The sequence below is a fragment of the Drosophila biarmipes genome, chromosome 2R (genome assembly GCF_025231255.1).
Source record: "Drosophila biarmipes strain raj3 chromosome 2R, RU_DBia_V1.1, whole genome shotgun sequence".
NCBI lineage: Eukaryota > Metazoa > Arthropoda > Insecta > Diptera > Drosophilidae > Drosophila > Drosophila biarmipes.
The window spans coordinates 7,467,344-7,494,859 of record NC_066615.1 but is presented as its reverse complement, the minus strand read 5'-3'; the positions used below and the strand labels follow the sequence as shown (position 1 = coordinate 7,494,859).

General features: G+C 45.5%; 2 protein-coding genes across 2 annotated transcripts; one reads left to right on the top strand and one right to left on the bottom strand.

Moving 5' to 3' along the window:
* Positions 1-812: 812 nt before the first annotated feature.
* Positions 813-26,351, top strand: LOC108026676 (E3 ubiquitin-protein ligase MYLIP). The gene is made up of 4 exons (XM_017097749.3): positions 813-1,472; positions 22,851-23,818; positions 24,462-25,106; positions 25,217-26,351. Exons 1-4 carry the CDS (start codon positions 1,386-1,388, stop codon positions 25,482-25,484), a joined length of 1,968 nt encoding a protein of 655 aa, XP_016953238.1. The 5' UTR covers positions 813-1,385; the 3' UTR covers positions 25,485-26,351.
* LOC108026677 (uncharacterized) lies at positions 26,350-27,243 on the bottom strand. Its single transcript, XM_017097750.3, has 3 exons — positions 27,128-27,243; positions 26,717-27,064; positions 26,350-26,656 (listed from the first exon to the last, which is right to left on the bottom strand). The coding sequence occupies exons 1-3, from the start codon at positions 27,165-27,167 to the stop codon at positions 26,574-26,576; spliced, it is 471 nt and encodes a 156-aa protein (XP_016953239.1). The 5' UTR covers positions 27,168-27,243; the 3' UTR covers positions 26,350-26,573.
* Between the last annotated feature and the right edge of the window lie 273 nt (positions 27,244-27,516).

Below are 27,516 nucleotides of genomic sequence, written 5' to 3'. Positions count from 1 at the left end.
CATTGATATTGTGACTACTGGTCCACCCTGATGCCCCAGACCGACGCATTAGTCTTCACATTGTGCAGGTCGCTCGCATGAAGCACAAGCAGCCGAAGCGGAGATAATGCAGTAAGCCAGATGAGAAGAGGACGCAAGACCAGGGACAGCTGCATTGCACTGAAAAGAAAAGAGGTCTGCACATGCGCATCGCACTCGTTCAACAGTTTACCTGCATTTCAATTTCAATGCGGCGAGCAGAAATCTGATAACAAAGCCCAGTGGCCAAAAGCAAAAACAACAGCAACAGCTGGGCAGCGGAGAAGTTGAATGAAACAGGCAGTAACAGCTGCCCCTGGCACTCTTCTCGCCCCCGCAGTGAATACATCGCACAATATGTTCTCTTTACTCACTTAAAGAAAATAATATAACAAAAGGTGTTGACACAAAAATGTAATTGCTAACAAAATATGTAAGCAATATAAATATACGTACATAAATAAAAAATGAGGTCATGCATGTCCATTTTTAGTTTTCTATTTGTCCAGTCTAGTGTATTGTACAAATTAAGTAAGGTAGAGGTACTTAAAGTTCAATAACAAAATGGAGTCTTTTGTCATTAAGAATTTTTGTAGTCATTTTTTAAAATTTAATTTAACTTTGAAAAACAATTTTTCTCAGTGCACCCCTCTCTTTCCAAAGAGAAACTCGTGAGCTGCAAGTGCCGAAGGCGAAGCGCCCTGGCGAATCCACAGAGATTGCGACACTTTAAGAGAGAGCGCGCGAGCGGAAATCTATTTAAGCCACCGCAGCGCTCGCATTTTTTCACTCGATTTTCGGCAGCGCTGTGTTTAACACCTAAATATCAGAACACAAAAACAACAAGGGTATCCGCAGAATCGCCGGGAAAATACCACGAATGATATTTTGATTTTGTACAAAATAAAAGAGCGGCGTAAAATTTATTGCTTTCCACCAGACAGCAGTAAGCAAGTCAAAGCCAACAACTGTAGCAACAATCAAAAGTTTATGCGAAAGCGTGCGTGCGTTCGTTGCCGCCCAATGGAAATGTGTACAAAATTCCAAAAGTGCAAATTATTTAAATAACTCCGCAGTGCTCAACGTTCAAAGTTAACAACAAATCAAACCGAGAAAACAAAACCGAACTGAAAACCGAAAGCCGAGGTTTCCCGCACTGGCACAAAATACGCGAGCCTAATTGAATTTGGTGCGCGGAAGAGCAAACACAATTGCAACCTGTGGCTCGGCTGCTGCTTTGATTTGGATTTTGAATACTGAATACGGCTTTTGTGCAAGCAAGCCGGAAGCCAGGCCCCAATGCAATTGCTTTGAACCGCATCCGAGCGGAGCTTTACCTGTCAGACAGCGAATCAAGCGGCGGCGACATGTGGTGCATCGTCAACTTGCCCAACGGCACCCAGCAGGCCGTCAAGTGGGACCCCAAGGCCAATGGCCAGGAGTGTCTGGAGAAGGTGAGTCCTCCGGGATGTGGATAGAGCCCCTGGCCGGTAGTTTTCCACAGTGTCCCCATGGCAGCTGAGCGCAAGTAGCTCCGAAATGGGTTCCGATCAGGTGTTTCCCCCTATAGGAAGCCCCAAAACGAGGTTCTAGGTATATCTACTTGAAGACATTACACAACAGATCCGAAAAGAAAAAAGCGTATCGATCCCCAATTTCAGTTTTCGCAAGTGTCTCCCCTAATAAATTGGGTCATATTATTGATAGAGAGCTAATAAAGTTATTGGAACTTTGAGAAAATTAGAAAACCCTCCTTGAATTCGACTTTACATTTTTTGACCTCAGAATCTATTGAAAAAGTAACCACTTGGGTACCACATGTTCGACACCGACCTCTATTTCCCTCTGTAGGAAGCCCACGAAACGAGGTTCCAGGTATATTTACTTAGTTCCAACAGGGGCATGTCTTGAAGACATTACACAACAGATCCGAAAAGAAATAAGCGTATCGATCCCCAATTATAGTTCTTATAATAAAATTGATTATATTATTGATACAGTGCTGATAAAGTAATGGGAGCTTTGAGGAAATTAGAAAACACTCCCTGTATTTGACTGTAAATTTATTTGAGATCAGAATCTTTTGGAACCACTTGAGTACCACATGTTCGACACCGACCTTTGAGGGAGAACCATGAGTACTCAGTAGATCCATAAGTACTGTTCGCATAGTTCTTTATCTTTTGTTAGTTGGAATCCGGCCTCTCGCGACGTAGAAAGTGAAGAACACCAGGGAAAGTCACCGCCCCCACTTCATAGGGTTACAAAATTATCCACCCCAGCAAGCGTGGCTGCCTTGAGATTACTTCATAGCTTATCGATCCTCGACTGCAGTGATGCAACTTGCGGCACGCGTATGATGTATGTACCTATAACACCAGGAATCCCTTCATGAGAGGATGTGGTGTAACGCTAGAGGGCCTTCAAGTCACTTTAGTCGGCGGGGAAAAGCGGGTATAGAAATTGGTTGTTTTGCCTTTGGAAATAAGTAACTACAAAATGAAATGAAAAGCGGGCTTAGAATTGGTTGTTTTATCTTTGCAAATAAAAAACTAAACTAAAAATGATTACCTTTTTATGAGCGACGTGCCGAGTTGTTCACGACGCCGCACCATCAAAAATGTTCTCATTTCACCTAATGGCGGCCCTTTTTCATGGGTAATTTCGATACGGCTCACTATAAAAAGTGTTATAAAAGAATCTTCGCTGGGCGGTGCTCGGTACTCATTCGAAAACGAAGTACTCGATTCATTTTCAATTAACATTTTTTGTGGGGGCTGGACCTGTAAGCTGCACAACGTTTTTTTAACGCTTATCAGTGACAGGAGTGAGTGTGTTTTTCGTTCAATTTCGATCCGCATTTCGTTATCAACTCGGGGGGCCATGTCCAATTTCAATGTCTTGTTGTTTACTAGTTTGCGCTAATTCACTTTAAATGCCAAATACCCTTGACTCGAGCTGCCCCCCGCGATAGTTCTTTAGAACCCCAAGGTGTGTGGAGGAAAAACAATAGGAGGTAGCAGATTGGATTATACGTATTCTATATTATAAATATATAGTAGTAAAGTTACAATAATGATGGTGTAAAAAACATTTTAGTGACCTTGCTGTCTTGGACTGCAATCATATGGGTTGTGATCCTATGATTTTTCGGTAGAAAACATGAAATACACGACTTTGATATTTGAAAAACGGGTTAGTTATACTTGCCAGGTCTACCCAAGTTGATCGTCACTTGAGAACACTCGCTTTCTTTCCGTGTACGATACAGCGGGTTCAATGTCCAAGTGCCCGCACTCGAGGCGCCTAGTGCAAGCACTTGACCAATCCGCTTCTGTTCGGCTGAGCCCTGTCACTACGAGCGATATACATACGATTATGCGTCCCCTGCTGCTATAGGCCAAGAGCCCCTGCCACTGACCCGAAGATTAAAGTCAATTCGGCAATTCGCCCTGTTTGCCGGGCTAATTAAGTCGTTGGCTTATTGGCGGCCTGCACATTAGTGTTTGCGCAATCTAATCAGGCCAACTTATCAAGTAACGGGCTCGCACACAGAGCCATTAATATTCAGGTGGATATGTACAGTGTCCCGGGCCCGTTTCGGGCCGATTCGCTGCCAACTTTATTATCTCCCTGGAAAACAAGAGCCGACAACGGCAGGTGAAGAAAATATGCTCCTTCAACTCGGCCCTATCTTATCTGACGCCAATCCCTATCAGAGAGCTCATTGCTATCAGCGTTTACGGCTCCGAACTGAAGTTAACACCGTACACAACACCATCCTTTCGAATTGGGGCAGAACGTAGATGGGGCTTAAGGGGCTTAGCTCTGTCGTTGCAAGGGTTACGAGTCCGGTTAGTAAGCTATTTATAATTGCTAATTGCGATCTATTTACGGCGAAGTATAAGGGCCTCTGGGGGCAGAACTGCCCCTAACTAGTTGTGTAAATCAAAGAAACTTTTGTGCTGGGTTATGTGGTGAGTTGGTCACTTACAATCTCCTAACGTAACTTCGTCATGATAACCAGTTGTTGTCAGCCTTAATTCGAACCTTTGTCCCCTTGGTCAGCTCAATGACAATCGGTTCTTTCTCCGCGCCGTAACAGCTGCATTATCCCCCGGTGACATTGAATCCCAATCCGAGTCCGGATCGGGGCGTTATCATTCCACATGTTTCGCCGCGCGTATGCTCCCGCTTGTACGTATGAATATGCTGCAAGTCCAATGTTCAATAACACTGGGTATCTGGGAAAACATCTGGCAGGCAGTTAAAAAATATGTACAGGGGGGCCTCCCTCGCCATCTGTGACTCGCTGCGGATTAATCGAGTTAATATTTTTGCCCCAGTGATTTAACTTTGAGCCGTGCGTCAGCCTAATCTATGAATAGCAATGCCGATTTATGGCTTATCAGCATGGAAGAGTGACGCGCCGCGTGTAAGCGGCGATAAGGAGTGTCCAAATGTTACAAATTCGTCACCCGCCTTGGAGCGGTGACAATGAGATATCCCGCCTATTAATAAAGCATGATGGCAGCCAATTAAGTGCGCAGAAGCCCTCCAAGTCACCTGTGCGGAGCCTTGGCCCTTCTTCTCTTACGCGGGCTGTGACTGGGTCTGATTCCAGCGAGTCCTAGCCGGGCTTAGCGATAAGCCGCTCGGGTGTAAGCGAAATACTTGGCTGATAAGCGGGCTTGCATAACTTCTGAGTAGGGGCCTTATCGCAGTGGCTAATGAACCCGGGGCTGGGAGCAGGCCGGGTGGAAGCGGGAGAGGGGGACCCAGGCGCAGTTGCACATTTTAATTACCCGATGCCAGGCCGACTTGGACTCGGGGCAACAAAGTTTTGGCCCTCCACAATCGCATTCCGAAAAGTTTACCCTTGACGTCAGGGGCCGACGCTTTCGACGAGCTTGCATGTCAAAGGAGAATTACATTTTTGTTACCTCGATTTAACAATCATACTTGGGCCCTGTGCCCTGTGAGCAGGCAAATGTGCCCCCGTTTGGGTTCGGGTGTGTCTGCCAGTGAGTCAGTCGGGCGGTTTGTCGAGAAGCGATTTCCCGGCACGGCCCAAGGACCCGGGCGAACCCCCTCCAGGACCCCGCCACTGTGGGCCATGTGCAACAGTTTTATGCTCGATAATAGTTACTTGCAATTACCAGCTACTTGTAATTGCATTTAAAGTTGCCATTTTCGTCGCTCGTTTGTCGTCAGAGCTGGGTTTGAGTGCCCATTCGAGTTGTTTTTGATTGCTTGCTTGGGCTCTTCACATGGGTCGAGTGGGCTCTCCACCGGGACTGGCATTTCGAGCGAGCATTTCCAAAGGGCCTGCTGGTTACATGACAAAGTCCACAACCAGGAAAAGGAAAACTACTGACGCTTCGCCCAGTCACGCTGGAAAACTGATAAATCATAGGTTCCATTCCGATGGAACGTGATGAATCGCTGGGGAAGATTAGGGTAGACTCTGTAGAGTCCATCACTCTGCATTAAGCAAGTTAGGTGAGAACTAAAAATAGGATTGTTTCTGACCTCTATCATCAGTTTTAAGCCACTGACTTGTCGGGACATCAAAGCCTTCACATTTGTAAATTGTTTTAATGGCTCGGCCCACGGTGTCCCTTGTAGTCCTCCGTTGATTGTGATTCCTTATCGGATTGCCTGTCAACAGGCTGCTCCTAATCAGATCCTTCTGCTCCGCCAGCACGACATCCATTCTCTAGGTGTAATTATATTTGCGAGCGCTGCTGTTGCGAAAGCTTCCTCCCGAGGAGGGGCGGTGGGCGCGGTTCAGGGTTAGGGATAGGAGGATTAGAGGGCAGCTGGGTGGTGATGAGTTCTTTCAACACCCTTGAAGTGTGGGATTACGAGATGGGTGTGGCCCTGGTGGGCGGATGGGCGTGGCTCGAGTGTGCGACTTGCAACAATTGAAAGATGTGCAACGAGGCAAGTTTCCAGGCAAGATTTGATGAGGCAGCTCGAGTGGCGGAGGGGCGATGGAGACGGGTCAAGTGCCGCAGCCGCTGGCCAATTTGCTTGTCTCTCGTGTCACGACAAAAGGCCAATTCAGGCTGTGAAATTTGAATAAAAGGCAGACATTCGTAGCATAGTCAAAGGACCTAGAGATATTTAATTAGAAGAGTTGCATTCTTTAAATTCATAAAAATGGCAGGGACTATGTTACAAGATGGCAATCTTAGATCATTTTCATTACCTAATGAATGATATGATATTATATCAGTTCTGTTTTAAAGATCATTTCAACTTACAACTGTTTTTACTTTAATATTGTTCTTATAATATCAGTTCCCCATCATGCTTTGATATTCTTCCTATAATATAAGCTCCCCCAATCACGTTTCTTGGGCGGGTAAACAAGTGATCTATCCAGATGGCCGCATACACACTTCGTTCGTAGCTAGAACTGGCTCGTAGCAAAAACAAATGCCAGAAGGCACGGAGAATACCCATCGCTGTTGCGTCTCTCTTTTTATCACCTTCGTCTGATAAGCTCGAAATTTCTTATATTAATACTCGATGTCAACAACGCAGAACAGACGGGTAGGGGGCTGTGGGAGGGCGGGAGGACAGGTGGAGGCGAGTCCGATATCAGAGCAATCAAGGCGTAAATGATAAATAAGCATTAATAATTTCGTGCTCGTCTTTTTTCGTAGAACGCAATTTCCGAGCTCCTTTGCGCTCTTTTTGCTTTCTGCCATTTGTTTGCCCTCAACAGATGTTTAATTAAAATTGAAATTTCCCCACAACACCTTCGTTTTGCTGGCTATTTCACTAAGAGCAAAGTTTAGTGATTAAGTAATATAGAGTATACGCCCTGTTTGATGGCCCTTTTCCTTGGCCCAAATGCGGTTTTCGGCCTTAGCAGCTGGAAATTCTTCGTGCACACGTGCTTTTACAAAAAGAATAACTTATAAGCAAAAGTATCTGGGTATCTGGGTATCTATATCTGAGTATCTTGAGGTTGTTTTCGGTTTGTATTTGTGTTTCTCCGCCTTTCGGCTTGTCTTCGCTGTTTTTGTGTTGTCGTTGAGCCAAGCCCATGCGAAAAATAAAAACGCAAAACGCAAAAGGCACAAAACGAGATTTACCTATTTTCGTATTTTTGTCAAGTTTCATTTTTCGCCGTATGTACATATTTCCACACACATACATCTGTATGTAAATTTGTTATTTATTTCGTCGCTCGCTTTTCGCTCTGGTTCGCGCTGCTTTATTTGTTGCAGTCGACAGTTATTAACAATTTAAACAAACAACCCCAGATAAATACAGATACGAGTATATTTAAGGCGGGTCCCCCGAGTTTTCGGATCCATTTGGCACCTCGGAGAGCGAACTGCCTTCCGCTCTGCGGCAGTATATCTCTGCGCTGGCAGCCGAAAGATACAGCGCAATAGAGTTCATTTAAATTGGTCAACTAGAGTGATTAAAATACAATTTCTTTATTTAAACTGTAAACTAATGTATTTTCGGACCCGATGCCGGCAAAGCATTAAATAATTCCTCTTGTTTATCGAAACCACTTTATGTAAGGAAGCTTTTCTCGATCACTTTAGTCACTTTTATCTCTTTTGTTTATGTGCAACCTAATATATTTCCCGATATAATTTATGGTCTTAGTCTCATTTTATTATAAAAGCTTTTAAAGTTTTCCCCTGGAAACCCAATTAATTATGGGCAAATGGGCTATATTCTCCGTTAGCGTATCTCTAAAATGATTCCTTCTCGACCACAACAAATACGCCATAAATTTTTAAAGTTCGCACAAGCAACCTAAAAACAACCGCGCTGGCTTTGTGCACACATCCCGCAACAATGTGAATACTGTAGCCGTATATAATTTATTTCCCCCACTATTCGGTTGGCTTTTCGCACACAGCAGTTGAAAGTTCCGGAAAAGGGGGCAAAAAGCGAGCCAAAGTTGTTTAAATCAAAGACATACATATTCAGGGGCCGATGATATTGTTTAATGGTTGCTTACCGCTTAATTAGCGAGGCCCTGGGACGGGAAGCCAACCGAAGTGGGACCCACCGAGTGGGCTGTCCATCCCAGAACCGAACAAAAACTTCAGCCGAGAACGCCGCAAACAAGTCCCATATTTGCATTCGAATTTGCATTGATTGCCCTGGCCGAAAGCAATGACATAAAATATACGCATGCATGTGCGCTTATAATGCACTATCAATAAATATTCGGAGCAACGATAATCTGGCCGGAATTTATTTATTTATGCAGCCGCCATGCAAATGATTTCTGGCAAACTGCTGCTGCTAGGTCTGGGAAATTGGTCAAAGCAAAAATTAATTTTCCAAACAATTAAATCCCAACGAAGGAGCCGCCACCCCCGAAATGTCGGTGGCCAATTTCGAAATTAATTGCCACCGGCCGAAGCCCGGCAGCAGGCCCAAGCACAAAACCCAAGCCAAAACCCAAGCCCAAATGCATGCATTTTCCCCAGTTTCCCCCGTTTTCCGGCAGCCCAAACGCCATCACTTTTATGTCGCTTCGGGTGCAGCAGGGCGTTTATCATGTTCGCTGGACATTTGCGCTTGTGTCCGAAAATGCAAAATGCACCGCAGGCGCTGCCCACGTCAGGGTTGCCAGGGGTGTTTTCAATTTACGACCACATGCCATTTTCCCTCTAATAGTCTTACAGCTACTGCTGGCTCTGAGAAAGTGCTTAGGCAAGATTAAATAATTCTGTACAGAAAAAGGAGAGCTACAAAACTTTTAACTGAATCGAAATGAAGAAAGAGTCCTGGGAGCTGCAGACTTTCAAAACTTTTTTAATAATCTACTTGGCGAACTATGGCCAATCAGCAACTTTAGCTGAGATAAATGCAGTATTAACGCAACAAGATAAACTGGGCAACTTTAATAATGCATGTCTTTCAGGAGATTAAAAGGCTGAGGGTAGTAGCTAACCAAATCATTAATGTAGTTGCTCAAGAATTCGGGCTTGGGAATTATAAAGTTTGGTATTCTTGCACAGGTACAGCTGCAGGTGGAGAGGCCACAAGTACTTTTAAGAACAAGAAGATCTAAGTTCAGGGTTCAACGGGGGTGCTACGCCCCCCTATTTACTTCCTGAGGTCCTGACTCCGGGTGAGTCGACAACCCTGGCGGGCGTACATCATGTGTGCGGCTGCTTCCTCCGCCGTCGAGTCCTGAAGTTTGGAGCTGCGAGGGTCACATGACGAAGGCTTCGTGGTGCGTGCGCGCCATCCTGTCTGCGTCCTTGCTCCAGTGCCCCTCCCACTCCCTCCCCCTCCTCGGCGAGACTGTGTGTGTGCGCGTCCTTGCCAGCGCAATTTATGTTTACACCGTGTGCTGGCAGTGCGCCCGCAAATCTATCTGGAAAATCGCTCCCAGCTAGTCGCCGAATGGAGTCGGGCCGAAGCGCGCCCAATCAAAAGGAAATTATATTCGCGTGCCCAAGCACACGGCTCTCTGCAAGGCTAAACAGGAAGAGGGGCCAACTACAGGCCAAATTCTGCAACTCCAACTTGGCTAACTCGAGTTTATTGTTACTCGACTGAAACGAGAAGCAATTGCTGGCGTAAGTCAGAGTTTTATAAGAAAACTTTCTGCTCCCAATCTCAGACTCCTAATGATACCGCAGAGTTCTTTATAAATAAGTGCTGATATCTGGCAACACAAATAGGATCTAGAACATCTAGCTCTGCATTCGATTGTGCTCTCGAATGCTGACTAGTTCAATCTGTGGAATATTTCTGAACTTGAATTTACTACAAAGATAGCACACCCGATTCCGTCTCTATAAACGGAAAATCAGCTGTATAACGAAATTGAGTGGGCTTCAAAAGGGGGGAACAGGTCGAAACGTATGAAGTCAGCGGGCGTCACGTGCGGTGTTAACTCGACTTGATTCGCCGCTCTAATGGAGAACTCCTCGCGTATATCGATTTGATGGTTAGAGTCGAGCATGTTGCTCAGAGTGCTGCACTGACCGGAGTCCTGGCCATTCTCCGGCTAATTGGAAGCAGTTCCACGTGGAGGCGAGTGGGTGGATTGGCCATCTAAGTGGTTGTAGTTCGGGGAGGTCTAACACTAATCCAACGACAATGACAAGGCTGCGAGTGGGAGGCGCGAAACGCGTCAAGGAGTCGGGGGAAAGTGTGGGAAAAGCGTCGTCTGCTTTTAAGCCCACATTTAATGCAATTACCGCTTGCAGAGTGAGGGACATTTGTCTTTTAGCACAAGGCACTGAAAATGCCATTTGAGAGAGCTGTATTTCAGGGGCTTCCATTCCCCTCACTGCAACTGATTTAATATTCTTGAATTTGAAACAACGCCACAAACTTATTAGTCAGACTAAAGTGAAATTAGAGTGACCGAATTTGAGTATGAAGCATGGTTACTCCAATGCCTAAAAGCCAATTCGGTCACTCTGCGTATGCGTTACTTTGTGAAATGTTATTAGCAAATATGATATTTTGTGTAAGCATTTTCATAGCCATCGGAACTTGTGCCCCGTTCCTCACAGTGCACGCTCAGCACTTTGACGATGATGCAGAAATCGTGCCTGCACATGACAATGACGAAATTTGAGCAAAATCAATGTTGGTGGCAAATGATAATGTCATTTGCTAAGCAGGCGCCTCCACAATTTTGCAGGCAGCCCTCTTGAGGTCTAGTGCTATCTATTGTTTCCATGGTTTTTGCATATTATCCTTGAACTGCTTTCGCCCATTTCGACAAAGGTTGGCGGGAAAGGCGGGGAAACCATAGAAACCTGAATGCACAACAACTGAGCGGAAATATGGCCAAGTAAACCGACCCCCGCTCGCTCCTTTCTCCCCATTTTCCCCACTTTCCCCACTTTTGCACCACCAACAACACCGCACCTGCAAATAAAGCTTACCCTAGGCCAGGCCAGCTTACATACATACGTGTATGAACGGCTTAGAACAATATTAAACAACAAAAAAATGGGGAAGTCTACAGGAAGCGGGAGAAAGCGAGTAAAAGCGGCGGAGAACAATAAATTGCGTGAAAATGCAACCGAAAAAAATGCAAGCCGCAAAACAAACCGCAGAAACAGGGGAATGCATTGAATGCTTTTCCCATTGTATTCGAATATAGTTTTCTGGAAAAGCCGACAAGCTAAGCCCCCTTTCACACCTCCTTTGGCGGGGCGTGGTGGCGCCCCTGTTCCCCGCCCCTCCCCCTTTTCGGCGCCCTGCTGAGTGCCATTTTGATGTGTCTCTAATGGCAAGGCTTTTGTTTCGCCCTTCTTTATACTTTTTGCTTTACTTTTATTGCCCGAACCGAACCGAGGCGAGTCCTGTGTGGCTTTCCCTATTATTTTCTTTGGCCCTTCTCCTTTCTCCTCCTGGCAGGGGCAGAACCTTGGGGCAGACGGGGGCGACAGGGGAACCTGTAAAACAAAGAGGGCCAATAAAAGCTTATAAAATTGTGATGGAAAATGAACTGGCCAGCAAATCCGATCAGCAACCGGATCAAGATATAAGGCACACTGCAGGGAGCGAAAGTCGGATTGATATCCTGTTCCTAAACGTCTTCAGATGTTTAGCAATGCTGAGATAAATTATTATTAAAAGTTTATTTTAAAATATCTCCCCTAAAATGAATATGAAAAATCCCCTAAAATGATTTCCTCCCGCATGCCATTCCAATTTAAAATTCAGAATCAAATTAAAATGCAATTTGTACACAGCGACGGGCTTTTCATCCGGAATTTTCCCCGTTTCAATTAGCGCATAAAGTGTGCCCACTCTGCGCTGAATAATTCGTCCTTCGGCAGTCTTAATTAAATGCCTTTATTTTTATTTTACTGCCCAAAGACGTACTTTGTCCTGCGGCGGGCATGTCCTGTTTGCATTGTTCGATGCCTGCCCCGCCGCCTTTGTTTTCCCCCGAAAACCACAATCAGCACCAGGATAATGCCGTTTTAATTGAGCCTCTTAAAGCGCCTTTCTACGGCCCGGACCAAAATTAATTAAGTCGCAACGCCGTAAGAAAACAGAAGTTTATCCGGGCATTTTAATGGCGATTTAATGGAAATGCACGGCCTGGGATTTATTTATTTTAGTGCAATTGCATTTAGAAACGGCGCTGCACGCTGCAACCGGCTTCGCTTTTGAATACTACATGTGCATATGCCAGTGCGAAATGGCCGGGGGTCACGACATGATAATTGCGGGAATTACCGCGTGTATTAATGCATTTTTTATTCGCGTTTCTTGTTTGTAAACGAGTAGTTTTCTGGAATAATCAAATGAGACCCCTAATCATCTCCAATCCATCGAGCTGCAGTGCGCCAGGTGCCGACTCCCACGATTCCTCCGCAGGCCCACTCCCCGCCTTTACTTAGCCCGCGTCCGCCGCCCGAGCCCTCCTTTCGCCGGCTTCAAAGGCATTTTCCGCTACTAAATTGCCTGGAAAGAAAATTCTACAATTTTAACGAAGTGAAAATTGCCATTTGGCATATGGTGGGTGTGGTGTGGAGGCGAGCTCGGCGGCCGTTCGCCATCAAATGTCCATCAGGCTCCCGAACTTGGCTGAAGAACGGCTGGAGTGGGTGGGCCCACAGCCAGGCATCATTAACTGCAATGACTAAAGTCATTTGAGTGGAACAGGGCGGGGAGGGCACCGATATACAGTAGGGGAAATTTCCATCTCAAACAGAAAAGTTTCAAAACCGTTTACAAATTTACAGGCGACTCGTTGAAGCCCATTAAATCTATTAACAATTTATAAGCAATCTTAGTATTATTAAAGTTTTAATAACACGACAAAGGTGAAACTCATTATCCTGACTTAAAATTGAGATGTGTTTGGTGTAAATCAAACGATGGCTACAATGGTATAAACACGTATTTGGTATATTTCTACGGTATGAAAAGTTCAGATCATATATTTATATAGGGACCAGCAAATTGAGATAATTCATTAACAAGTATCTAATAAATACTATTAAAATAAGTTAGGATAACTAATCTGAAAAATGAAACCAATATAAAATCTCAGGTTTAGGAATTGAGAATTTGGAATATTTCTTCAAGTTAAGATCATATATATATCAGGATTACCATAATTTGATCTGTAATAATAAAGAGTGAATTGTTTCTAATGGTGTAGCTATCTAATAGATACTATTAGAATATTTTAGGATGACTAATCCGAAAAATGAAATGAAATAAAATCGCAGACTTAAGAATTGGAAATTTGGTATATTTCTGCAGTATTAAAAGTTAAGATCATATGTGTATATCATGGTTACCATAATTTGACTTGTAATAACGTAGATTGAACTGTTTCTAGTAGTACAGAAATATCATCTATCTATTAGATACTATTAAAATAAGTTGGGATTACAAATCTGAAAAATGAAACCCTTAGAAAATGCCAGACTTAAGCATACCACCTTATCTATGGAGATTTTATCCGTGCACTTGCTTGGGCCAACTGTCACGCGCGATTTCCGATACCGCTCGACTCGCGAGGCGAGTACGAAAAGGGCCAAGGACGAGTGCAAGGCACAATTAGAATAAATGGGCCTGGTCACGACAAGCTCCCTGCAAAGGACACTGGCCGGCGGACACACGGGTTTTAAGTGACCGAACAACTTAGGATGATATATTATTATGTGCCCTGGCAGCGGACCCATTTGCATGGCAAATTCCCGCCGCCCGGGCAGAATCATCAAGTGCAAACATGGAGTTGCTCCGGGGAGGTGGGGGTGTGGGACGTGGGATGCGAAGACTTTTGGCCAAAAGAAAATCAATACGCGGCAGACAAGAGCCGAGCTGGCACCTGGCAACAGGCAGCGGCCCTTGTACCGATAAATATGTATAAAAAATATACACTTTTGGCAACTGACAGATACAAACCGGCTAGCTGGCGGAGAGTGTGCCGGTGCAGTGTGTGGGGTATTTGATAACTTAATTGAAACACTCTGGAGAGCGGCCAGCAGCGGGCGGGCGAGGTGAGCTTGTAAGCCTGCCTCGTGGATTTATGGGTAAACAAGCTCATAGCCAGGGCTATAAAAGTGGGTGTACTGGGTGCACAGAGTGCTCAGGGCGTTCTGTGGGCGGGACAGCGGATAAATCATCGAAGCAGCTGCAGGAAGGCCTCGCTTTGTGTGAACTCTAGCAGGCCCCGAAAACCGAAAACCGATTTGCTGATATCTCTGTTATTATATTTTGGAACTGTGCCATCCCTGCAGTGCGCCCACCGCCGCTCTGTGCCGCCTAATGTTGCCTTATTATGCATCCCCTTCCCGCACCCAAAATCCGCCGGGCGGAAGAAATTTCTTTTTATTATTGTGCTGCCTTTTTGGGGTTTCTTCTCGGTTTTTTTTTTTTGCCTGGCCTGGCATCTTAAACATTCGACAATTGTCCAAGTTTTGCGGTCGAGGCGGAGGACCCGGCCCTGACCTTTGGCCCCACACTCGACGGCCCGCACCCGCCCCTTTTTCGGTGGAATGCATCTCCGGCAAACGTTTCGTCATCTAAGGATTCCTCAGCATTTCCATTTCTGGCCCTCGTATGTGCACTTGACATTCTTTCGCCCGAGTTTTGCCTCCTTTGTTGGCCGGAAAAAGTTTGCGCCTCTCCCCGAAGACATTTCATTTAGCCAGAATGTAATTTATCAAGTTGCAAATGCGATTCCCAGTCTGCGAAGTGGTATGAAAATCAAATGAGTGTTTTTGTGCAAACAGTATTTCTTGCTGCTTGATGAGGGGAGTGATCACCGAAAGAGCCTTGTTTCTGAGCCAACTTTTTGGGGGAAAAACTTGCAGCTTTTGTGGCTTAAAATTAAGTTTGCTCAGTCTTTTTTTCAAAACTTTATTAGAAAAAGATTTTGTTCTTACCGGTGAAACAAATGTGTTTTACCATGCGCTCAATGAATCATTATTTTATCACAACTTTTATTGGGGATATATTGAAGCCAAGCAGTTTATAAAAATACATTTATATAGTTTTTAGTTTTCTAACGATAGTCACCCAGCTTTTTCAAGGCGCTTGAACCTCGTTATTTAGTGCTCTAATATTGCGGGCTCTCGAAAGTTGGCCACAGAGTTAAGCCGAACATAATCTGGCGTCACGTCGCGGCCATTGGGAATGCAGTGCCATGCTAATTAGGGTCTGGAGTGGAAAACCCTCGCTTTTCCAGGGGCCGTGCTCCCACATTGTAATGCATTTGCATGCTTATTTGGCCCGCTGCCGCTAGTGTTGCTGTGGAAGAGGGCTTGCTTGCACCGCATCGCCAACTCCCAAGTGGAGGGGAAATAAAGAGGCGGATGTCGGGGCAGTACGAGCAGTGGTACCAGGGGAGCCCTGCGGCTTTTCCGCATTTTCGCGCAACGCACGCAAAAAGTGGCAGCCACTGAAAATGACGCATACTTAACGAAGCCAAAACAACAGAGGCGTATGAAAAAATGAAAATGGGAAAACAAACAAGGAGTCAACGGAAGAGCGCAGTACAGCGCGAGGAGGACGAGGAAATTATGGCCGCGGCCAGGACACACATTTCTGCATAAATATGTGCCCAGGACACATATATTTTCATTTGGCCGCCCTGATTTCAGCCTGCCACACAAACACACTGCCTGATTTTTATTTAAGACTGGCGCAAAGTCGCCTCGCTGCAGCAGCCTCAGTCGGTCGCAATTGACGCTGGCTTTTAGCCGTTGACGCAACCGTTTTTGGCCGAGTGCTGTGCCACGAGTCACGTACCACTGGCCAAAACAGCTAAAAACAGTCGAAAAGCCGGCGCCGCTCTCGCAGCATAACATTTTCATTAAAAATGCAGGAAGACAGCCTCTCCGGATCACTCGGCGAATTGGGGCCACCCATAATTGCCCAAAAAGCAGAGGAAAGGGGAGAATTAAAAGGAGTGCGAGCTGCGAGGAGCGGGAGTTTTATGGCCAAGGCCCATAAACCGGGCTCCCCCACTCCGAAGGAAATGTCCACAGCTCGGGGGCCACAAAGACGGCTTTCACTTAGGGAGTGCGAGAATACGAGTTCGAGATCACTGCAAGGTCGGATAGTTATAGTGATGTGATGATGGACTGGGGTCTTTCATGTGGGGTCTTTCATAGGATAGAGTTATACTAGTTTTTCTAGAATGATCAATGATACAAATAGATTGGCAATCTTTCATATGATGTGGTACATGGTGGTATCCTTCAGATATCATGGTATATTTTCGGTATTTACTAGGTATAGTAGTATTTACTAGGTATAGTAGTATTTACTAGGTGTAGTAGTATTTACTAGGTATAGTATACATTTTCAAATATTTGTTAATGAAAGGTAATATATCAGATATGAGTACTTGTAACATTTCACAATAATGGCATCCATGATATCATCCATATAATAATGGTATTTAGGTAGTAAAATCAGATAAAGAACTGAAATTGGGATGCAACCAGATGGGAAATCTTTCATATAACATATATCCATATATCCTGGGCACTTTCCATTTAATAATCGTGAAATATCTGTGAATATTTTTTGGTGTGCAGTTATTTATTTCTCAGAACCGTAGTTGCCTTTCATAGCACTTTATTCTGAGTGGTTTTTGAGAAACTAGACCATAAATCTGCGGGACCCACGACAATTCCGTTTCGATTAGCTCTTAATGGTGCTTATGAAATGGGCTTAGGCCATCCGCTCTTTCCGCTGCATTTGTTGCTTCTTTTCCTGCTGTCCTCTGGCTCCTACTGCATTTAGTGTGCACTTTGAATGCAGCATTTCGTTGCTTTTGTTTTTAGCCTTAGTCTCTAGCATTTGTTTCGTTTTCGCTATAAAATTTATGGCCAGCGATCAAAGTCCAATGTTCAGTCGGTCGCTGCCGCAGCCGGCGTCGCTGCCACTGCGCCGCTGCAGAAGCCAAATGCAGTCGCGCTCCGTCCCTGTCACTCAGATAGAGAGAGGTAGTGGGAGAGAGACGGCACACACGTGCATTCTAATAAGAACGAAGAAGAGTTTTATTTTCATTCCAATCGGATTCGCACTGAAGGGAAAAGGAAAATGCCAGGGGCCAGATTGTGTAGATTGGGCAGGCAGAATAAAAACCCCTGTTAGTAACAGTGCTGGCGCTTCACTTTCCATACTGAAAGGGAAATTCAGCCGGGAGGCGCAACTGTGTGCCTGTGGGCCGAAGGTTGCAGCGGAAGGTTGAAATTGAAACACTTTTCGCACTTGTTGATAGCCTGCATTTCCAATTGGAAGCCGACACATTCCCGCTGATAAGAGAGCTGCCCATTGGAACTGCAGTTACCAAATATGCTCCCTCTCTGTCCAGCAATTATTTGCTGATTTCAGTTTGTTGGGCGAATAATAAGCCCGTTTAGTAATACCTTTCTGATGACTAGGTGAAAATGAGTGTGGGTCGGGCAGGGGAAAAACTAGTTTATCAAGGGCAAAATAAGTGAAGTTATTTTATTATTGAACTGGGTTTTATGTTTATAAAGAAGAATGATTCATTGGGGGTTGAGAAAAAAAATGATTTGAAATACCAAACGATCTTAGATATTAGTAATCTTAACTTATTTATTCTACTTTTATAAGCACTTTGTTCTTTTTCCCCTTACCTGACCAGTATGTGAGTGGCTTGATGAGCAATCCCCGGAATTACCCAGCTTTTGATGCGATTGCGTTATGAGAGGAGAGCTTCGTCACCGCACTTTATTGGCTCGAGCCAGTGGCTCAAGCGCCGTCGCCCCTGACATTTCGATCTCTCACCTGTGCTAATTGCCGCGCCCGGTGTCCAGACTTTCCCTCAATTAATTCGCACTTGCACTCGCTTTTCGCCTTGCAAGCTTCTATATTTCACGGGTCCCCCACAACGAGTGTATATTTCCATTTTCGCCATTTGTCAGTTGAATTCTGCCATTTGGCCGCTTCTCACGTCAGCAATTAAGGGGAGGCGCGACGGAGGGCGGGGCGGGGTGGGGCGGCCCGATGAAGACGGGACTGCCTCAAAAGGTGGCGCACATGGCGAGCACGTGCATCGCATCCCCCACCCCCAGGCCCGGCCCCGGTGCATAGGTAATTAAGTGCAATTTATGGCCAGTTTCCCTGCATCGAACCTGTTTCAGTGCACTTTAATTCCCAATAACACGGAGAAAAGTCAGATGACGCAAGGAAAAGGCATCTTAGATAACACTTTTAATGGACATTAATTACACCCCCACCTCTCAAGAAAAATACTAGATCTGGGGAATACCCATTCTCTCAACTACTTATCGGAACTCAAAAAGCACCGATTACACAGCGTTTTTTTCAGTGCAAATAGGGGTGCAGCTGTTGCCTCCCCCCTCTCTCTTCCCCTGGGACACATCTGCTTAGAGAAGGGAAGGGGTGCGGGTGCGGCGGAGAGGTGATCACTCCATAAGCACATGACCCGCCAGTAAGAGCGCAAAAGGCGAACAAGCTCTAACCGTTTATGGCCAGTGGATTTGTGTTCCATCTGTCTTTGTTTATCTCGCTCGAGAAGAGGAAGAGTGCCAACAGCATCAGCCTTGATCGCTCTCTCCGCGCAATTTCTCTGCCTCCCTCTTTCTCTCTCTGACACCCACTGCTCTTTTTGCACGTGTGTCGCGTCGCTCGAACTGCATTTAATCGCCCCCACTCTCTCTTGCTTTTCTCTTCCTTCTGCTCCACGGGTTCAAAGTACAAAAGTCGGCTCTGCACTGACGTCATGAGCTTCGGCTTCAATTACAGTTACAGTTTCGGTTTCGGCTGGCCATTAAACTAAGCAAACACACAACACACAGCGATCGTTGGGGCACACATATGTACATTGTGTGTATAATAAAAGCGGAGAGCGGGGAGCAACAAAGCACACGGCACAGCAACAAGAAACAACAAAAAGCACAAGACAACAAGACAAGAAAACAACACTCACTAGGCGAGTGCCAGTCCAAAGTCCAATTGGCATTTCGAAGACTCGGGTCCAAAGTCCAATGCAGTCGGGTTTTCTGCTCCCAGCCAGTCATAGTCTCCCCCCCACGAAGAGCCCTCCCCCCTCCCGCCGCGCGCTTACAACGGCTGTCTGTACCGACAGAAGAGAGCGAGCCCAGTCTCTTTCGGCTGCGGCTCTCCACTCGCGGCTCCACTTTGTTTACCTTTGCCGAGAGCCCTCCCTTAAGCGCGCTCTTAGGCAGAGGAGATGTATGAAAAACAGGTGTAGACTCATTTTACACGTGCTGAAAACCATGAGATAAAAAGTCTCATAAATAGTTGCCAAGAATATCTGTGGTCCAGGAAAAGTACCCACTTGAAAAAAAAGAATCTAAAAAATTTAAGATTGAAAAAATTTAAATCATTATTATTAGCTCGATTTTGCATAACTCACAAATATATCAGATATAACAAGATTACCTTACTAAATAAAATAGTAACATATACAATTCTTCATTTTACAAAACAGCTGTAATTCATTTTCGAATCTTACGATCTCTAATAGAGGCCCCAAATTTTCAAGTAATAAACTCATTGAAATATACCCAGAAACGTACTACATATAACTATAAATAGGCCCAATGAAATTCAGCCATTAAATGGCTTAAGGCGAAAATGAAAAGATGTCCCAAGCCTCCAGATACAAAGTAAAGTAACAGCACGTGCAAATGTGGTGGATGATATGGCACTCGCTCTTGGCTGGCCGACTTTACGAGCAATGTGTAGTAAAGCCCCAAAATGGCCAGCAAATGCATTAAGGCGTAATATCGAGAAGGGTGCTTTTCGATTTGCGATTCAATCCGCCCTTCGGCGTGGGAGCTACGATCGCTTCGGTTATGTCAGATCTGCGGCGCTCGAGTTCCCGGCTTATTGGCTACTGCTGCTTTGTTGCGCTGAAATTAAGTTCACGTTTCGCATTTAGCAGGCAGCTGCGATTCGCTTTCGTGTTTTGTTTAATTTCAGCGAAATCCACAGAGTGGACTTTGCACTTGACAGCGGCGACGCCAGCGACGATTTTCTGTGTTTTCTGTAGTTTTTGTATTTTTTGCTATTTCTGCGGTGAATGAATGTTCATATGGTCGGTCGGCCGCGTTTTTTGGTTTTGGCTTTGTTTTTGTTCCGCCCGTTGCCACGTTTTGCTCTCCGGTCCGAAATAAATCGAAAAAGTCTATAGAATTGCTTCTATGAGCGCAACTTGTTGGAACGAATGTGTTGCCTAATTGCTCAGATAATGCAAAAGGAAAACATGGCTTATAAATATTAGGAGCTTTATGGCATAATTAAAATAAAATTCAATAGCAAACAAAAAACGGGTTAGAAATGTATATATTCCCCACTATTTATAGATCTCAAACCCATTCCTATACATTTCGTTTGATTATATGTACAAAATATGCGCATTGCGCCCTGGTGCTTGGCAATTTATGGGGTTGCCGACCCTGAGCTGTTTGAAAAATCGAAAATATTTCTACGTTTCGAAATTACTTCATTGCGAAATGTAATAAGTTGGGCACTAATGGCACGGGTTACGACGGATTTACGCGCCAGCTGCCGATGTACTTCCATTTTCCATCTGCTTGTTGATTCCCTAAATTGCGTCGAGCACCCCGCTGTCGGCAGATGCGTGGTATGAGATTTCAGCTATTATGCCGGGAAAAGCTCTCGAGAGGCTTCATTAGACTCGCTCTGGGGTTGTCAACGGCAACCCACGACGTCTCCACATCTCGAGACCCGCTTCCGATACCGCCCCCACTTTCGATGACACTAGGCCCCAGCCCCCACAGCTGAGCATCAGATTCTCTGGCGGCTGTCTGACAACCGTTACTAAGCTGCCACGCCCCCTGTGCCTCCCCTGGACTCGAGTGGCATGTAAATTGATCTGCGCACTTGATTAATTAATTGCGTTCGACTTGGAGCGGCTCGAAAACTGCAAACCGCAACTGCCGACAGCATCTGTCGTCTTAATTAGTCCAACGTGCCGTTCGAGTGGACTCGTTTTGCGCTCTGCGAATCCAGTTCCACTCGGCTGTCCTTTGTTCAAGGTGAAATTGTTTGCTGAATGGTTTTCCAGGACATTCTGTAATTGCATAGCATCGAATACGCGTTCGGCCTTTATCGGGAAATGAACAAATCTGCATACTTTTAGGGATGTTTTCTTGGTGTTTTATAAAAAAAATAATATCGTTTTATGAAAAATGAAAAATGTAATTTTAACTAATAAAACATCACAAAATTCAAAAACCATGTTACCAGCACAAAAAAGTATGCTATAAAAAGATAAATATACATAAAAACCGCAAAAGTAGCCTCTAATATCGCTAAAGTATGCAAACCCGTTTAGAGCTCAGCACCAACACCAAATCCAGCTTATTCATCATTTAGCATTAATAAACCCTAAGGCAATTTGCGAGGAAACTAGAACAAATTGTCTCCAATTTCACTTTAATGGCTAATAATTCCGCTCATAAATTTAAACACCACCCACTCCGTCATCTATTACATTTTTCCCTGGGTTTTTTTTGCGGTTTCGCCTAATTGGAAATGCTGAAAAAATGTGCGAAGGCGTTGATGCGTGAGCAACTTGTTGCCTTGGCTAACCCAGGCACTCGGAAGTACGTGTATCTCATTATGCAAAGTGCTGCTGCGGGAAGGGATGTAGATACGTATATATATACATATCCATGGGGATGGGAGTATCTGAAGGTGGGCCCCGAAGGCCCGACGTTCAAACAAACGCGAGCCTTCCTTGTATTTTGTTTTGACTTTCTGAAATTTCATTTTGGCCGCAGCCAATGCAACTTGCCTTCGGGGATTGCCTGGGAAAGTTTGGTGTTTTGCCATGTTGGCTTTAGCCGCTAGCCAGTCAGACAGACAGCCATCATCATCAGCAGCAGCAGCGGCATTATGAACCACATAAGGATGTTGTTCTGCCAAGAGAGATGCTGCTGCCAGCATTTGAACTCGTTCCGTTCGAAATGATGACACGCTCGTTGCATAAGCAAATATTTCTGGAAACCACAGCACCCTCTACACCACCCACTTCGCCCTGCTTTTCACTCGCACTTCCCGATCCCAATCCATCCGCCGCCAGTGGCACTTGTAGTTGTATCTGCTGCCGCCGCTGCTGCGGATGTTGGCGCTGTCATGGCAAAATGTTGGTAGCTAGCCATGCCGCACAGGACATGCTTTTGGCCGCTTTCCATGCTGGCGCAGGCCGCATGTCGCTGACAGGCTCTGTCAAGCTGAATTGATAAGTCGCTGATCCGGAATAGATTGAAAAACATTTGGACTAAACTTTAATTCGCTGCGGGGAGACAAAGGCAGGCTGTCTAGCTCAGGGTTTTAGCCAGAAAAACGCAAAGCTTTGATAATATTTACTAGAAGAACTCCCTATAGACCAATTAAGCTAAACCTATTCAAACGACCCTTAGTCAAAATCGCGTAGATAATTGAAACGACCTGTAAATGTGTACGAAAAGTATGTTAAAGAATTATAATTTGAAATACATTTATTTAATAAACTAATTTGATTATTGTAACATACTTTTTGACACTTTAATAGGTCATTTCCAACATCGTAGTGAATATTTGGAATGTATAAATCGTAAATCAAAACTGCACAAATATTTAAAACAAAAATAACGCAAATTAGAAATGTGTCCAAAAGTATGCTAAAAATTCAGACAAATGAACATATATTATTATTATTTTTTATTATAGCATACTTTTAGATGTCCCAGTAAAAGATTTATACCCTTTATATGTTTTCGTAATGAGGGAAATAAAAAGATACAGTTCTATAACACCTTAAGAAGGCCAAAACTAAACCTCTGTAATCTCTGTCATTTCAGGTCTGTCGTGCCCTGAACATCATCTGCGAGATGGAGTACTTCGGCCTGGAGCACTGGACGCCCAACCAGAAGGAGTCGCAGACGCGCCAGTGGATCAACCTGCGCAACCGGCTGTCCGGCGACAGCGGAAGCAGTGGTAGTGGCATCCAGCTGATGCTGGCCCTGCGGGTCAAGTTCTGGGTGCCGGTGCACTTCATCCTGCAGGAGAGCGTGCGCAACCTGTTCTACATGCAGGCCAGGCGGGACCTGCTCGAGGGTCGCCTCACCGCACCCGACTGGAGTGGAGCGGCCAAGCTGGCGGCCCTGCTCTGCCAGGCGGACGGGCTGCGCTTCAACGAGTCCTCCCTGCGGGCCGACTGCCCCATGAGGATGCGGCGGGAGCTGGCCCAGCAGCAGCAGCAACAGCAGCAGGCGCAGCAGCAGCGCTTGGAGCAGCAGCGCAAGGAGAAGGAGCACGTGCTGAGCTTTAAGAAGCGACGCCTGTCCAAGCAGAAGTCCATGGAGCACATCGAGGTCTGCACCCTGCCCACATCCAATGCCACCAGCTGCAGTCTCCAGCCCTCGCCATCCGCATCCGCCTCAGCATCCGCCTCCACCTCCGCCTGCTCGCAAACCCACTCGAACAGCAGCTCCAGCAGCCCCAGCAACAGCAGCAGCCAAACGGGTCTGGACGAGCGACTGGCCAGCAATCCGCTGCGCATGTACGAGGAGTACCTGATCCAGCCCAGCTCCGAGGGCGAGCCGCCGGCCGACTACCTCCGGCAAATCGCCATGGAGCACGGCAAGCTGGCCAAGCTGCAGATGAGCCTCAAGTCGGCCAAGTACTGGCTGCTGCAGTCCATCCAGGATCTCGAGGGCTACGGCGAGGAGCTCTTCAGCGGAGTGACCACCAACGAGAGTGCCACGCGCTGCGACATTGCGGTGGGCGCCCATGGCATCACCGTCTGCCGGGGGGGAGACAAACAAAGGTGAGCCCGGGATCCCTAGAATTCGCGTCCTCAACTCGAATTTTCCATAGCCCAATCGATATACCTACTCTCTTTGCAATTCAATCTAATTATTGTTTACTTTCTTTATAATTGCTTTTAATTTGATCCCTACTTTTTTTATAAAAACAAAAATGAATTCATTAAACAAAAGTCAAGCTGAAGTCGAAAAAGCAATTTTTGAGAAAAAAGTTGCCCCAAACGAAAACAACATTCTTATAGGTAGATGGTGCATTAACCTGAATAATTAAATGGCTTTTTTATAGCACGAAATGAATTTGGCTTCGAGTTTAGGGAGCGCAAAATTACTGTCGTAGGTTGAAATTTTAATAGAACCCACATTCTGCGTAATAAACCTTGATAATGAGGTTTGATGATTGCTTTAATGAGGACATAATAACTGGGTTAACAACGCTGTTACGTTTTTTGGCAGTAACCCTAAAAACTTTGGGAAATCACTTACAAAGGTGTCTGAAAGTAGGCTATTCCATATTTCATTGCATGCTTTTGGGCAGCTTTTTTGGTGATTTCAATTATGTGATTAGATGGGTTGGATTCGAGTTTCAGAACCTTGATATATGGTATGTTTCATTGAAACTAATTAATTTTGTTTTTTATTGTGTAGCATCCCCTTTGGCGCCATTGCTGCGGCCAAGTCGCTGCGTCGCACTTTCAAGCTGGAGTACGTGGACGATCACAACGACCGCAAGGAGCTGGAGATCAAGCTGCCCAAGCAGCCGATCGCGGCGGGCCTGTACCGCTCCATCACCGAGCGGCACGCGTTCTACGTGTGCGACAAGGTGCGCGGCGTGGTGACCAACCAGTTCACCCGGGATCTCAAGGGCACCATCGCCTCCATGTTCATGGAGAACACGGAGCTGGGCAAGCGCTACGTCTTCGACATCCAGCACACCTGTCGCGAGGTGCACGACCAGGCGAGGAGGACGCTCCACGAGCGGGGCGGCGATCTGATCGCCGAGGGCGCCGAAGGATACTCTGCTGCCGCTGGAGGATTGGGCGCCGCTGCCGGCGGCGACCCCATGGACGCCGTGGCCGGGGTCAGCGGGCTGGCGACTGGTGCCGGCGGCTCCATGGTCGGCAAGATAGATTTGGCCATTCGCGAGAAGGAGGCGCGTGAGGCGGCGATTGAGCGTTGCGTGGATACGCGCATCTCGGAGGCCATGCAGTGCAAGATCTGCATGGACCGCGCCATCAACACGGTGTTCAATCCTTGCTGTCACGTCATCGCCTGTGCCCAGTGCGCTGCAAGGTGGGTTTTCCCTTTAAAGAAGTTTCGTTTAACAAAATAAAGAAGACTTCTTAGAGACAGTTTCCCCCGAGTGCTGAACCCCTATTAACCTTTCGATTCCTCCCTTGCAGATGCAGCAACTGCCCCAACTGTCGGGTGAAGATAACCAGCGTGGTCAAAATCTATCTACCGCCGGAGCTGCGCACCAGCCAAACCGGCAGCGGCGCCACAACCACCAGCAGCGGCAACATCGGCGACGGGTGCTCCGTGGAGGAGCAGCTGCACCAGCTGGAGGAGATCTCGGTGGCACCCGCATCCTTGGAGGCGGCCGCAGGGGCCGGAGCAGCAGCCGGAGCCGCCGGACCTGGCGGGCAGCCGAAGGTCACGACGGCCGCCTAGAATTGGTTGTGCTCGCTGCTGTTCCGGCTGATGGAATGGGTGTGCGTGCCGATTGTCTGAGAAGCATCTGAGGAGTGACCCACTGCACTCTACGACCACAACCTAAAAGGGGAACAAACCAACTAGCGAGGGAACTTGTGCCCCGCGCGCACGGTTCGAGGCGGATTCAAGCGGAGCAGTCAGTCTGTCAACAATCTTAGCTCTATCTTTACTCAAGTATTTTACCGACATAAGCAACTGAAACTTTAATGTAACTCTACTCTAGGTCCTAGCCATATACACGATACGTTTACTATTTATAGATGTACGGACTTCGAGAAAGTGCTATTCAAACTCGTCTAAGACTTCACTGCATAGCCTATGCCTAGAATCTATAACTGCAGATTGTTTCATATTCATATACAACACCGTATACACACAGATATATTTACGATCGTTATAGATCAGCGATACCTTATACCTTATACGATGTAGCCCTTGAATGTACAACATAGTTACTTACTAAATGTTAGCAGTTTTACCAACTAAACTCGAGATGTATTTATTAACGCCTAAACTCTTAGTATTCCACCCCAACCCGAAACCCGAAGAAACCCCAATTCTCATATATATACCCTACGGATACAGATATTATATGAACGTACTATATATCACCGTGTGTATATAGGACAAGCGTACAATAATCGCAAACCCAAGGAGCAAAGTAGTACTAAGTACCTGCAAACAAACAGAAACGGAAACAGAACACGAAACGCGAAAGTATCTCTGCAGTGGATATTACATAGTCAATAATAAATGTTAACAATGTTATACTATATATACATATATATACATGTAAAAGAAACCAATGAAAATACCTTAAATGTACCCTGTCACCTGTTGTTTATTATTTGGAAACGACTTCTTTCACTGCCCTCTTGTTTTGAAAGCTTTGTGTGGAGTATTTCTTTTATCTGGACAACCTCCTCTGCAAGTTCTCTTATCCTTCCCTTTTTATTTACCAATCTGGACACTGCCTTTTCCCCTTCTTTGACCTTTGTCGTCGTCCAAAAGTGAATTTGAAATAAACTTCTTTCTCAAAAAATGTCATCAAGTCCTCTCATTCGAAATCACCTGAACCCCATTGTCTCTTCCTTTCATTTTCTTGTTTATGAGTGCGTTGGCGTCTTTCCCTGATGGCAAAGAGATCTAAGATTAGCTGATTATCTAGGCAATTAGGCGGGTCCACCTACAGACGCGCTCTAAGAGGATGAACACTAGCTTCAAATTTCCAACACTTGTACTTGGCTTGACATCAGCAACATGGCTCTGTGGATTGGGCTTAATATCGCTGGTTTTTGACTGCTCCACAGAAAACCCAAGGAAGGGTGGCCATATCGAGAGCTTTGGCCTAATCCTCCCCTGCAGTTCGCTTTCCACATCGATCTTCAGGCGTCTTAGGTATTTCGGAATCTTTTGAAGAGCCAAAATTGGATCAGTGATCTCTGGCAGGGATTGGACCGTGTTATTGGGCGTTGGCAGCTCTCCAGGCAGATCTTTGGTGGCTGGTGCCGCGACAACTCCCGTCCAGAGTCGTAAGCCTGTAATGGAAGTACATTGTGAAAGGCCAAGGATGATCCTTGGGAGGACGCTGAAACGCTTACCGAGAAAAAGAGAAATAATAAAAATCACTATTGTATTCATTTTATGCTGTGTTAATTTCGGATTTATGTTTAGAAGGATTTCAAGTTGAACTGCGAGGCTTACTTATGTATACTGCCTGGGAATGAAAAATAATGAAATAAACTTTCTTTTACATTTTGCATTTTAATAAATTATTAAATTGAATATACAAAAAATTTTCAAATTGGATTCATTGTCTTTTTCTTAAAAAAAAATTGGGAAATTAAGAAAGAACATATTGAAATCCCTTTTCGACCAACCTTAGTTTTTATACCTTATCATGGAAGCTTATCCTAGTTTCAAAAACTACAATTTAATTTCCGAAACTTTAAAAACTTATAAATTTACCATAGGGAATGGTCAAAATCAT

Excerpts from the sequence above, each read along its gene's own strand:
- LOC108026677 (XM_017097750.3), bottom strand. The coding sequence starts at position 27,167 with ATGAATACAATAGTGATTTTTATTATTTCTCTTTTTCTCG. Across the intron at positions 27,065-27,127 it reads TATTATTTCTCTTTTTCTCG|GCTTACGACTCTGGACGGGA; the intron begins GTAAGCGTTTCA and ends CTTCCATTACAG. Across the intron at positions 26,657-26,716 it reads CATCCTCTTAGAGCGCGTCT|GGAAAGACGCCAACGCACTC; the intron begins GTAGGTGGACCC and ends CTTTGCCATCAG.
- LOC108026676 (XM_017097749.3), top strand. The coding sequence starts at position 1,386 with ATGTGGTGCATCGTCAACTTGCCCAACGGCACCCAGCAGGCCGTCAAG. Across the intron at positions 23,819-24,461 it reads CGGGGGGGAGACAAACAAAG|CATCCCCTTTGGCGCCATTG; the intron begins GTGAGCCCGGGA and ends TTTATTGTGTAG. Across the intron at positions 25,107-25,216 it reads TGTGCCCAGTGCGCTGCAAG|ATGCAGCAACTGCCCCAACT; the intron begins GTGGGTTTTCCC and ends CCTCCCTTGCAG.